This window comes from Opisthocomus hoazin, chromosome Z (assembly GCF_030867145.1).
Source record: "Opisthocomus hoazin isolate bOpiHoa1 chromosome Z, bOpiHoa1.hap1, whole genome shotgun sequence".
Taxonomy (NCBI): domain Eukaryota; kingdom Metazoa; phylum Chordata; class Aves; order Opisthocomiformes; family Opisthocomidae; genus Opisthocomus; species Opisthocomus hoazin.
In genome coordinates, this window is record NC_134454.1 from 56,064,980 (window position 1) to 56,078,787 (window position 13,808).

Sequence of the window (13,808 nt, forward strand, 5' to 3'; positions counted from 1 at the left end):
GAAGTTGCTTGTACTCTTCACAGGATGTGTGCATTGCAATCTTAGTGTATCTTAAATGGCTCTTTAACACCTTTTCAGGATTAATTATATTCTATGAGTAATGTGCTTGTATAGAACATTAATAATGTTATATCCTTATAACTATGAACAGCTGTTGAGCTGAATTTTTCGAAATTAAATTTTTTTTTGTTTTTTTTTCCCATCAACAGTTTCTGTTCAGTCGTTACTTAAACAGGAACTGTAGCAGTTCTCCTCACCTCTCTTCGCAAGAATTCAGCCAGGAGTATCTGACATGTTCTGCTTGAAAGTACTTTATTGCCATTGGTACATGGCCTTAGGAATAGCATAAAGGCAGAAATCCTGTGTTGGATGTTTTCTCTGTTCCTGCCTGCATTCCTCAGCAGTCAATTTCTCAGCTACACCCTTTCCCTTCAGACCATTAATTTTTAGCACTGAGGAAAGAAAAATAGTCCTGGCTGAATTTCTTTTGAAAATATGAAGGTTCTTCTTCCTGCTACCATTGCTGACACTGTTAAGTATATGTAGCCATTTCAGGCGACAATATCCCCAAAAATCTGTTCTATAGTAGGAATATACTGTACTGAGTCTTAAAGGCACTGATGTGGATTGGACAAAAGAGAGAAGACAGATGAAGGCTCAAATTCACAGTGAAGAGTGATGATAATTTTTAGATAATCTAGTGTTTGAAATTAATTTGTCTGGTTTACGGAGGGTATTAACAGTGTCATCTAGGATCCCATCCTGCTGTCATGAAAATAAGTACTAAAACAGGAAAAAAAAGCTTAGTGTTATTTCTGTTGTATGTTTGTAGTATTTTTCTTATCTAGGATGCAGAGGAAGAACCGACAGTTTTCCGTTATATTAATGACCAGTTTACTTTTTAGTTCCCACATGTCAAATCCACTGCAGGGAAACTCCCCATGCATATTACAGGTAGAATTTGAGAGAAAATTTTGGTTTGGGTAGTTGTTGTTCCTACCATTGTAATCAAAAAGTGCACTCTCCGAAATTTTTGCATAAAATCTTGAGAGGATTTGTTTTTCCTGAGCTTTTTTGTCATCATAGTTTTTTGAGAAACAGTCCACTCATCAGAAAGGGAAACTGAATTTGACTGTGTTTTCAAGGTACGTGCTTAAAGTTAGTGGTGCAAAGCCCACAGGCGTTTTGCAGAGAAACCTCTGCAAAAGGGAAGAACCTTTTTTTTCACTTGCCAGATGTTATCAGGCTTATGAACACATGGAAAAATTCTACCTAATCTGTAGCATATTGAACCTTTGTATACAGAGAAGTATCTAATAAGTTATTAATCTGATGTTCTGTTTATGGCAAAAAATTTATTGCATTAAGGTGGTTGGGTTTTAAAAGCGTGAGTAAATGGATAATTAATAATGCTACAACTCCTGTGTGGCTTAGTCTGACTGTCAGAGATACATAAAAGTCCATCAAAATATGCTTAATTTCAAATTTGTTGTATTTTCAGAAAAAAATATTCTTATCTCTTAAAATACCATTTAGGAAGCAATTCATAAAATGTGCCCTTTAAAGAAAATAGTTTTGTCCTTTCTGACGTTTCTCAGTTCCCGAACACTAGTGAAATATTAAAACAAACTTGGGGTTTCATAAAAAGCTGATACTGACCAAAAAAAGCATCATGCTTGTAGTATGTATATATATTTTTTTAACTAACATTGAAGTTGTATATACTTATTTTCCTTATGTTTAAATATGACTTAGAATAGTTAACATGTAAACCCTCACAAAGTAAGATGCATATTAGCACAGAAAATCAAGGCAGTGCATGTGTTTCAAAGATTTGCAGAACCTCACCTTTCGTAGTGGTACCGTTTGTGTTTTCTTCACTGGACATGCACTGTGCTGTTTTACATAATTTGGATTGGCTTTTCAGACTTCAGCAGAACTCAACATTGATTTGTCCTTTTAAATCCATAGAATTAGAATTGAAAGAAATGAATGGAATCAGTAGATATTAAAATTTTGTTCACTTCAAGGCTTCAGTGATACGTTTTCTGTTTCTGGAAAGTGTTTCCTGCTGCTGCTGCCATTAGCTTACTATTACTTGACATCTTTGACCTACAAAACTGTGAAAGATATACAGTGGTTATTTTTAACCACTGATCTGCTGACACAGTTGGCTGAATTTAAATAAGCATTAATAAATGACACAGGACACAGATATACTGCATGTGATGAATGCGTTTTGAGGCCCAAGGGTCAAAAGACAAACACCGTATTAGTTTTGCTTGGAAGGGAGCTACTGGGTGGGCTGGGTGTGAAGAAATGATAGCACTCATCTTCTGTCTAGATGTTGCTAAATCGTGTCCAACTTCCTTAAAATACTTCAGAGATGAAAAGTTTGCTTTCCAGGTCAACTAGATCGCACCAAGCGCTGCTTATTTAGAATCAAAATGCTTGCAGTAAGTTTATGCCTCTGATAAAATCCTTAATCCCTTTACAGTCTAACTGTTGCATTTGAACATGGTACTGTGCTGACTAAATCGGCACAGATTCTTGAACTAAATGCAAACTTTTCCAGCAAGTATACTTCAAACCCTAATACCAGTGGTTAAATACAATAAAAGTAAAAAATAAATTGCCTGCTTCCTTGACTAAGAGTAATTACACCTGCTTAAATGAAAAAGTGAATGAGTGAACAAGGTATACATCGTAGGTTTTGTCTATAGCACAAACACCAGGAGTAACAAAAACTGAGGAAGTATTATAATCCACAAACTCAGGTGGAATTTCAGGGTCTTGTAAGGGCTTCAAGATGATGAACATCCTCCTGAAAATGAGTACTGTATTCTAGTATTAGTATGTTTGTCTTACCTACCCTGTCCATATCTTGGTGTTCTCTACATTCATGGTGGCAAAGAGCTGATTGTGGAAGGGAAAAAGTAGAGAGAAAAAGAAAACTAACATGAATATGAACAGGAAAGAGATATTTTCTTCTGCATCTTAAATAAAGCTTACCAGTTGCTTTGTTTGATAATGCATGCAAGCTAACAGGAAAACTGACTGAAAGTGGAAAATAGGGTAGCAGTTAAAATTCTTTGTTTATTTGGCACTAGTGAAAAATATGGGGAAAAAAGATGAAACAGATTTTTCCTAAATGCTTTATAAATATCGTAATCGTAAATAGGTACTTTAATTGTAATGGAGAAAATAGTGAAATAAAATTGTGGTTTTTTAAAATAGGCAGTGTATTGCTTTAACTCTGTAATTGAATTCCATACTTAATTGTAATCCAAGAAGAGAAAACAGCATGAAATTGATGTCTGCTCAGAAGAAATGCTTTGGAAGCCATGTGGCTTTATTTCTGTTTCATAGTGTGGAGGACTAACAAAATCAGTTGATTTTTGCCTCTTCTTGAACAGGCAGACTGTTTGGCAAGAAATATTACCTGAAATCTCACAGAAGAACTTCTGCAGGTTTTGCAACAAAACTTCCAAGCCTTCTCTCCCCCGTGAACATTTGGATGCATGTGAAATTTTGTTGTGAAGGAATGAGTTTGGTTGTTTAATTCTGAACTCTCTGATAGCTAAAGATTAGCTGAACTTTTCAAAGAGCTACAGGAAGAGAGGCTAAATACCCACATGCAATATGTATATCATGCACTAGTTTAGAGCCTGTTCTTCCTTTCCTTGTGTACAAAGAATTTTGGTCTGCTTTACCACTGGTGATTTCATAGAGGCCTCTGTGATCCTTGGTATTACTTTTAACTGCCCGTTTGCACTTACGCATTGGGTCATGTGATAGTTTTGTGTAAAAACCTGCAGAAACACAGGATGTTTTCTGTATAAACAAATGAGAGTGGGGAATGAAAAAGCCAAGACAATTTGAACTGGAAATAGCACATAGTAAAATACAGCACTTACTGAAAGTAAAATGCAAAGTGAAATGACAATATGCTTTCTAAGAGCATTTATTTAACATGGGCAGTCCAGCCTAAAGAAATCTATAGAATTCTAATCCTACTTATTACTTCAGTAAATGAAGTTGTGCAGGTCATTTGCCATACAACTCCTCCTGGCTGAATAGCACCAATGTTTTTTGACTTAGGTAGTTTTGAGTTCTGTCCGGAAAGAATATCTGGCAAGAGTTATCGTATCTAGATAAGGTGGACAGGAGGGTAGTGCATATGTACAGGTAGCGATCCTTTCAAAATCAGAATCTGCGTTTTATAATGGCCATATATGAGGAATGATCTGAGGGCATGGAATACCAACAGTAAATTGTACAGATATGACTGAAGTATGCTTCTTAAATATTTAAACCTATGTAAGTCATAAGTCAATACATGTAATACATTTTGAGCTTATATAGAATTGGATGCAACACACATGAAGGTCTGAGTCAGTTACTGCTTTTGCCGTATCTTAGACCGGTGCTGAAGTGGTATCTTAGACTGGTGCTGGGGTTTGCTGTGGTTGTTTTTGAGAATAATTTCAGAACTCTTGGTCTGTCAGCAAAAGTCACGATGAAATTTTGTATCTTAGGTCAAGTAATCCTTCTTTTTTGTCTTTCTAGATGTTGATGAGTGCCAGGCTATTCCTGGAGTCTGCCAGGGAGGAAACTGCATGAATACAGTAGGTTCTTATGAGTGCAAGTGTCCTGCTGGTCACAAACAGAATGAGGCAACACAAAAATGTGATGGTAAGTGATGTTATCAGACAACATACGTAAAAAGCAGTTAAGTAAAGCGTTAGAGCACTTCAGTAATGGAAGAAAATGTTCTGAATAGTTGCACTGTCTGGTCTGAATGGAGGTAACATCACTGTACTGTGCTTTTTGTTTCTTCTTCACAGCATCATCTGTTTCTACTTTGCTGTTCATGTTTTATGTTAAATGTTTTGCTCTGTCTGACTTGTGTGGGTAAAGACAGTGTTTACCCTGTTTCAAAATTTAGAACTATTGATTAAGAGCACATCTGTGAGCAGCATATAACTGCAGCTGAGTTATTAGGATTTTGTTTGTTTTCTCAAAGATGTCCAAAATATTCTAGTACAGGTAGGTATTTTCAGCCTCCTGAATACAGGGTGAAAAGCAAACGTGGCAGTTTTGGTAATGGATGCAAGAAATTACTGCTGTGAAAAGTTTGCATTGAAGAGCCTGGGTAAGTAAAAAATGTATAGGAAATGTCCTTCTTTAGATGAAAAATCCAATAGACCACATTTAATAAACATAGTTTAATAAACAGAGAGCATGTTTTTTCAGTCAACATGTTGCTGCAATTAAGAGGAGCAATTTGGTGTAGTTTGAAGTAATGCAAGAGAAAATGGCGGAGTTATTGTGGGTTTGATGAAGATTCGCTGATTTGAGTGAATTTGCCATCTCAAACTTCATGCCAGCCAGTGGGTACCTTCACATTCAAGTTTCACAAATAAGAGAACGGCTTGTTCAAGCCTTTGGGTTGTGGTTAGGCGGCAATTTAAGTGTGTTACCAACCTACCTTATACTTAGTATGTTCAGTTACAAACAAATAAATGGTTTGTAGCCGATTTTGGAAGTAATCTCAGAGTTTTCCCTAGTTTTGCCCACAACACAGAATTCACAGAAAAATTAAGTGATACAATCAGTTTGTAAATCACATTTTGTAAGTGAAAATGATGCATCTGGTGGTGTTGCATGTAATACCGAAGAGTAAGTAAAAGAAGAAAATCAAAAGGTGTTTTTGTCTGCTCCTGTCCTCCACCTTCTTCTGCTTTCTTTACGTTGACTAGTTTCCATTTCTGCTCAGTACACAATGATGTTTCTGTCATGAGCTTTTCTAGGGGAAGCCTTGCTGTATCTTGTTAAAACCTTCTAAGAAACAGTTTGCAAGAAATAGAGATGCAAGCATAGAAACAGAGGTTTTCTTGTAACAATGGAGGAGAAGTAGAAGCAGCTTGTGTATGTGTCTATGTGTGTGCACGTGTCTGTCTACCTAGCTGTACCCAAGAGTGTGCTGATAGGTATCCAGTGTATGCAGAGCAGTTTTGGGCTCTGCGGGGAGCAGTCACCTTCACAGATAAAGGAGTTCCATCTGAATCATTTTGGAAGTGAGGGAACACCAGGAGCCTTGCTGAGATGCTGGCAAAAGAATCTCTCCATACCTTGAAGACAGTGGAACAGTAGAAGAGTTGTAGAGCAGTACAACAGTGTGGCACCATCTCCACAGCCTTCTGCAGGATGAAGGGAGAAACCGGAAGGCACCAAGTGGAGTGAGGAATGCTACGAAAGAAGATGGCTGGAGGGGAATTTGTAATCAGAACCACTTTCCTCGGGAGGGATAAATCCAAGGCATTTCATCTACCTTGTGCTGCATGGCAACCTGTGAGGAACAGGGCTGAGCACAGAATGGACAGCGCATCCTAGTAAAATCTTTCATTTTTTGTGGGAGAGAGTGGGGATCCAACCATAGGTTGGATCTTTCTTGCCAGAGAGGCAAACAGGAAGGGGTGGCTGGGTAAGGTACGGGACATTTGTAGGCTCTCAGTGAGGCATCAGCATATAGGAAGGAGAGTTGTAATTAGAAGAAGAGGAAGAGGGCAGAGTGCTTTGTTTTGCCTCCACAAGAGCCCTCCTGTCGGCTTCCCCATGTTGGAAGAAGTGGAAAGGAGGTAACAGACCACGTGTCCACTGCTGCCACTGCTCCTGCAGTTTTTAGCAAAGGACATCATGCTCATCAGCCTGTGACCTTTTACTTGGCTTGTTTCTCCTCTCCGCCTATGTGGAAAGAAGCCCAAAGGGTGAAGCATCCCTTTCCATTCATTGCTAACTGCAGAACCCCCAGAATTGCCCGCCACTCCATCACTGGGTCTTCAAATTAGAACTTCCTTTTTATTTCCTTACTGAGTAGTAGTGGTGAGAGGTGCAGGGGCATTAGTAATGGATGAATCGGAATACAAAGTATGAAGGGGTGTGGTGACAATCCAACACTACTTGCTTTTTTTCTGATAATGGACTCTAATCATTTGGAAAGGTCAACTGACAGGTACCACTAACAATTACATGCGACTCAGTTTGTGACAAAGTTTATAGAACGACGTCTGGCACTACTCTTGGGTTAGACATAGTGCTGTACTGACGTGGATGTGTAACTTGCACACCAGAGCTAACCTTTATCCTCCCAGCATGAAGCACAGGCACAGTGAACTTAACAGCTACCTGTACCCACCTTAAATCTGACATATAGCTGACATCATTAATTTTGTTAGTATCTTATTGCTGTCATTAACTTCTAAGCAATGTACATCTGCAAAGGTTACACACTGTTTAGGAAGTGAATAAGCATCTTCTGACTGCAGTTGCCTTTGCAGAACTGGCTGGTTTTACCATCATTTTGTGTTGTGTGGGATTTCAAAAACCAAGTACAGTTACCGTGATTTTCAAAAATTCTGTCAATACAGTTTGTCTTTCAGTAGAATTCAAGCTTAAGTTTACTGAGCATCACAACATAAGTACACAAAATTCAGAAACACTTTATTGTAGTTATGCCATTAAATATAAACAACTGTCCAAAAAAAGCTTTGCAGTACTGAATGTTTTCCAAAATGTGACTGTGGTGCCTTCCTTGAAAGAGTGGATTTGAAGATGTTAGAACTGTAATCAGCTCGCTATTTCAAAGCTGAAGAAGAACCAGCTCTAATTTCTAAACAAGCATGTAGTGCATTTGGTTGTGCTGGCAACATATAGATGAGAAACATCTGCTTTGTTGTTACTCATCTCAGATTTGTGTTGCCAGTTACCAAACATTTCGTTGGAAGGCTTTGATTCAAATTGATATTCTTTGGATTACACCTGTTTATTTTGGCAGGAGTCTTTCAGGTTGAGACTATATAGAACTGCTTATAGTATTGAATGCCATGGTTACTTTCATGTTAGAGAGTAACTTTTACATTTTTTGATGAATAGTTACTTAGCTTTGTTCATGAGAAGCGCACTTGGGTTTTTGGTTCTCTGAATCATGGTGTATTTATTATTATTCCATGAGGCTTGTACAGCAGGAGTAGGGCAGTAGTGCTTTTGGCCAAGCCAGCTGTTGAGGTGTTAGTCCTAAAAAAAGGCATTTCTAGTCTGATAAATGTATTGTCAGAGCAAAGACAGCATTTGGATAGCCGTTTTGATGGACTGCTGTCTCGGTTCAACAGATGAAGTCCCTGTTCTGATGAGGTCTGTGATCTGCCCATGGCAGTGCTCATGCTTTACTGCTGTCAACCCTAGAAGAGCTCGGTGAGAAGGAGACCTGATACCTCCTCTTAGGCAAGGATGTAGTTAGAATACATCAAATACATGTTTTCACAGAGATCCAAAAAATGCAGGTCGTTTTGTATATGTTGTGTTTCTGCCTGGCATCTGCACACCAGCTTTGATGCCAAGAGGAGAACTTAATGATCTGTGTCCTTCCTTCTGAGAACAGTAATTAAAGCATTCTTTACATTCTACTTCTTCAACCTATCTAAAGCTCTGCTTTAATTGTTAAAAATGTTATTCAACAATTCTTCCCGATAGTGAAGGGGTGAACATGCTTTTAACATGTACCTGCTTAAAAATCTGTGGTGCTTGTGGGACCATGTGTAAAAGAAGTGAACCATCATCTGCAGTCTGAAAGATTTGCTGTTATTTCATAGTTCAGTAATCAGTGGGTTTTCCTTTCCTGCTTTGTTGGCAGCCTACTGCAGAACAGGTCGTATGCTCTGGCTTTGTTTCTTCTAAGCCCCTGCGACTTCTGGCTGTGGCAGAAATTAGGCACTAATTAGTGCCTGCTCACAGCTTCCCCATGATCTTTCCTAGTCACATCATTCCCCCCAGTGGTTTGGACTAGATGACCCACAGAGGTCCCTTCCAACCCCAAACATTCTGTGATTCTGTGAATTATGCAGGTAACAACCCACAGTGCCCACTTTGTACCATTTTCTCTGAGGAAGAAAAAAAAAGGAATGAAATTATTGCTTGTCCATTTCCCCATGCTTCACAGCCAAGGTGGTAATACCAAAGTTATACCAGCGTAATACCATGCTGACATTATTCCAAGAATGAAGCAGAGAATGAAAGCCAAGCCATAGTTTCATTCAGGTTTTATTGTGTTTTTTTTTTTTAAGAAAGGCTTTGAGAGTTTGTAATGTCTCAGTGTGAGATTTATAGGCTAAAACTCCAGCCAGTCCTTCACGCAGTTACACTTCCAGTTAGTGGGACTGCTCATTTGAGTGAAGTTACATCGTTTCTGTATATGGATTAGGCCACTGGGAAGGACAGAAGGAATTGGTCTCCTGTGAGTTAGAACCTGTGCACAGAGAAATGGTTTAATAGAAACAGCATTGTTTTAATGAAGTTTTTTACTTTAAACATTATATTGAAGTGAGGTAGTATGGAGTATCCTGCTCAATCCTTTCCCTTCTTGAAGTATGGAAAACCGGATGAAATATTACTTGCTGGCTACAAAGGACAAAATCCAAGTTGGAGTCAGTAAGCAGGCAAGGCTCCAGTGTTCAGAGGCAGAGGCTGGAAATTTACACAGAATCACACAGAATCACAGAATGTTAGGGGTTGGAAGGGACCTCTGTGGGTCATCTAGTCCAACTCCCCTGCCGAAGCAGGGTCACCTACAGCAGGCTGCACAGGACCTTGTCCAGGCGGGTCTTGAATATCTTCAGAGAGGGAGACTCCACAGCCTCCTTGGGCAGCCTGTTCCAGTGCTCTGTCACGCTCAGAGTGAAGAAGTTCTTCCTCATGTTCAGACGGAGCTTCCTGTGCTTCAGTTTGTGCCCGTTGCCCCTTGTCCTGTCACTGGGCACCACTGAAAAGAGTCTGGCCCCGTCCTCCTGACACCCACCCTTCAGATATTTATAAGCATTTATTAGGTCCCCTCTCAGCCTTCTCTTCTTCAGGCTGAACAAGCCCAGCTACCTCAGCCTTTCCTTGTAGGAGAGATGCTCCAGTCCCCTCATCATCCTCGTAGCCCTCTGCTGGACTTTCTCCAGTAGCTCTTCATCTTTCTTGAACTGGGGAGCCCAGAACTGGATACAGTACTCCAGATGGGGCCTCACTAGGGCAGAGTAGAGAGGAAGGAGAACTTCCTTCGACCTGCTGGCCACACTCTTCTTGATGCACCCCAGGATTCCATTGTCCTTCTTGGCAGCCAGGGCACACTGCTGGCTCACGGTTAACTTGTTGTCCACCAGGACACCCAGGTCCCTCTCTGCAGAGCTGCTCTCCAGCAGGTCCGCCCGGAGCCTGTACTGGTGCATGGGGTTGTTCCTGCCCAGGTGCAGGACCCTGCACTTGCCCTTGTTGAACTTCATCAGGTTCCTCTCTGCCCAACTCTCCAGCCTGTCCAGGTCTCGCTGAATGGCAGCACAGCCTTCCGGTCTGTCTACGACTCCTCCCAATTTTGTGTCATCAGCAAACTTGCTGAGGTTACACTCTGTCCCTTCGTCCAGGTCATTGATGAAGAAGTTAAACAAGACTGGGCCCAGTACTGACCCCTGGGGGACACCACTAGTTACAGGCCTCCAGTTAGGCTCAGAGCCGCTGATGACAACCCTCTGAGCTCTGCCATTCAGCCAGTTCTCAATCCACCTCACTGACCACTCCTCCAGCCCACACTTCTTGAGCTTCCCTAGGAGGATGTTCTGGGAGACAGTGTTGAAAGCCTTGCTGAAGTCGACGCAGACAGCATCCACTGCTCTCTCCCTCATCTAGAAAGCTAGCAGATTGGTCAAGCATGATTTCCCCTTGGTGAATCCATGCTGACTACTCCTGATAACCTTGTTTTCCTCCACTTGCTTGATGATGACCTCGAGAATGAGCTGCTCCATCATCTTTCCCAGGATGGAGGTGAGGATGACTTGCCTCCTTCTTGCCCTTTTTGAATATTGGAGTGACACTGGCTTTTCTCCAGTCCTTCGACACCTCTCCTGTCTTCCAGGACCTTTCAAAGATGATGGAGAGTGGCTCAGCAATGACGTCTGCCAGCTCCCTCAGCACTCATGGGGCCCATGGATTTGTGGGCATCCAGATTGCTTAAGTGATCTCTCACACAGTCCTCCTTGATGAAGGGAGAGTCATCCTTTCTGCAGGCTTCCTCTCTTATCTCCAGGGCCTGAGATTCCCGAGGGCCTGCCTTGGCACTGAAGACCAAAGCAAAGAAGGCATTCGGTAGCTCTGCCTTCTCCACATCCTCCGTCACCAGGACACCCGCCTCATTCAGCAGCGGCCCCACATTGTCCCTAGTCTTCCGTTTGCTAGTGATGTACTTGAAGAAGCCCTTCTTGTTGTCTTTAATTTTAAATTAATTAAATTTACGCTAAGTATTCAGAGCTTCTTTATTTAACAGCAAGTCTTCTGCTTACGAAGGAGGGATTTGAGATCTCCTGCTATATCCTGTACCCTTAACACTCAAATGTATTTTGTGGGTTAGGATTCTTTCTCCTGTTGTTCCTCCTGGAAGCAATAACTGTTGTTACAATAAGTAGGAGTATTCATGTTGTGCTTTTTGTGCCATAAGGGATTTTGCTAGAACTGTGCTGAGCAATAAACACTGCATTGCTAGGCTATTTGCTTGCATTATATTCCCGTGTTTCTTTTCGGGAAAAAAATTATATTCCTGTGTTTCTTTTGGGGAAAAAAAAAAAACCCACAATAAAACCCACACAGTAAAAAGGCATATATGCAGTTAATAGGATTTATTTGGAGCCTCAGATTACAATTTACTGACACGGACCTTGCAGAAGTTAATGGCAATTGTATATCAGTAAAGAGCGTTTAAATGATTTCCAGAGCACAGGAGAACAGCTGGTATGCATAACTGTGTGCATGCCGTTATGTGTAGAAATGTAACTGGGCAGCTTAGGCTTTTTGGGAAAAGATGACGTTTAAAACTAATCCAGCTCAGGGTTCAACATTACTGATTTTACTCACAGGCTTTTCTTTATTGCTGCTCTATAGACTTTCCGCAATAGTCGGGACAACTCCTTCCGCTGCTGGGCAAGTTATGGAAGGATTCAAGGAATGGGCACAGAGCTGAAAAGATGTGGAAAAGGCCATTACAAGGGTTGTACCAAATTCCAGCTATCACTGGTGTGACATCTTAACTACACAAAGGAAAACCCCAGACCCTTCTCTTTTTTGGCCTGAAAGTTTTGGCTGACAGCCTACTGAGTTTTCATTGTGTTTTTCAGAATGAAATACTGTACATTTTTAGGATGTTGTCTTACAGAATTAATGGAACTTAGATCTATGGGTTGTTTAGAGATGGATTGTATATAGATTAACTGAGAGGTGAAGTAAGCTTTCAGTTGTGCTTGCTGGTTTACATAAGAGGTGGACTACTACTTAGTGCTTCAAGGATCTAGTAGATGTGTTCCATTTATTCTTCTCAAACTGACAATACATCATGTTCCCTGACTAAATGCAGTGAGTTATGACACCCTTTACAGTCCAAGGTACTCTAGGAGGTCGGATGCCTCTGATGCTCTTCCAGAAAGAGACGTTGGTGCATTATTGACTTGCCAGGGCTAGGACTCCATGGCACAGGCTGGCTCCTTGTTTTTTTAAAAGGTGGCACCAAAACGCAAAGAACTCTTTCAAAGAAACAGTTCCATTTATGGTTTTCCTGCTTTGATGTCTAATTTTGCTACACTCTGTGTTATTCAGCTTTGATACTAGTGGCTATTACTATAGACTAAAACTATTTCCAGGAAACCCTTTTTCAGAACTCAGCAGCTGAGTGGCCCTTTTCTGGTACTTTTAATTCCGTTATTCATAAAATCCTGGTTAGTGTAGCAATAGAAGTGATGAATTCTGGATGACAGGGAGCCAGGCTGGGTTTTTTTTGGCAGAAGCTCACCTATTAATACTCACACCTGCAGAGTTTGTGCCACACATTTAAATTAGTTCTCCTATTGAGACTGGCTTTCTCATCTTACGTGCAACTTTGGAACCACAGCCATTCATGCCACCAGTCTTTTTTTACCCTTAAGACGGCATCTCCTCTTACTATCTCTGGAGCATTTTCCCCAAAAGCATTTAATTTATGTATTTTGGAAGGGGAGAAGGGAAGAAATTGAGTATGTTTTTCAATCAGCCATGCTAAAAATAGCTCTTCCTGAGGTAAAGTCTCAGAATTCCCATTCAGAGGGAACAGAGATCTTGCTGAAAGAATTGCACATGCAAGAACCAGGGACAGGGAAGGAGAGGCAGAGATTTAGCTCAAAAACTAGTGGAAAAAAAATCCACTGACTTGGTACTGCTCCAGTAAGTAAGAAAATTATTCTTGCACAAGGGTTCTCCATGCTAATTGGTTAAAAACATGCGGTTTTTTTCTCATGGAGAAGACTGAGGAGCCTTTCTTCCACTCTGGTCACTGCCCAGATTTTGGGAAACTCCTTCCTCCCTTCCCAGCTCCCTGTCGTTATTGGACAAGAGCCCTAGACAGTGTTAAACTCCTGTGCTTGTAGCCAGGTGAGAAGGATGGTCTGTGTCCTGCAGCTTTGCAGAAGGGGCTAACTACTTCCTTCCTCTGCCTTTCACTTGCCAGAGCTACAAACTCCACCTACTCATTACCTCAGTGGGCTTTTTGCTGTCTGACCAGCTAGTTCGGAGTTTTGTTTCCTTTGGTAGAAGATCAGGTGTTGTGTTCTTGTAATTAAGATTACTGCCTTTGAAGTGGCAGGTACCTGTGCCAAGCAGAGTGAAGATGAAGGGGAAACTTTCAGCTTTCAAGTGCCTGCTGGTTGTAGTAGTCAGATTTTTATAGACTCATTCTTCATGTAGTTTTCTTTTTGTTA

General features: G+C 40.8%; 1 protein-coding gene across 3 annotated transcripts in view; it reads left to right on the forward strand.

Annotated features, from left to right (window-relative positions):
- The window catches only part of FBN2 (fibrillin 2), a 181,082-nt gene that overhangs the window by 45,766 nt on the left and 121,508 nt on the right, over positions 1-13,808 (forward strand). For all 3 annotated transcript variants that reach the window (XM_075447028.1, XM_075447029.1, XM_075447027.1), the window contains exon 7: positions 4,570-4,695. In XM_075447028.1, coding sequence (XP_075303143.1) covers positions 4,570-4,695 — 126 coding nt within the window. The remainder of the gene's footprint in view (positions 1-4,569; positions 4,696-13,808) is intronic.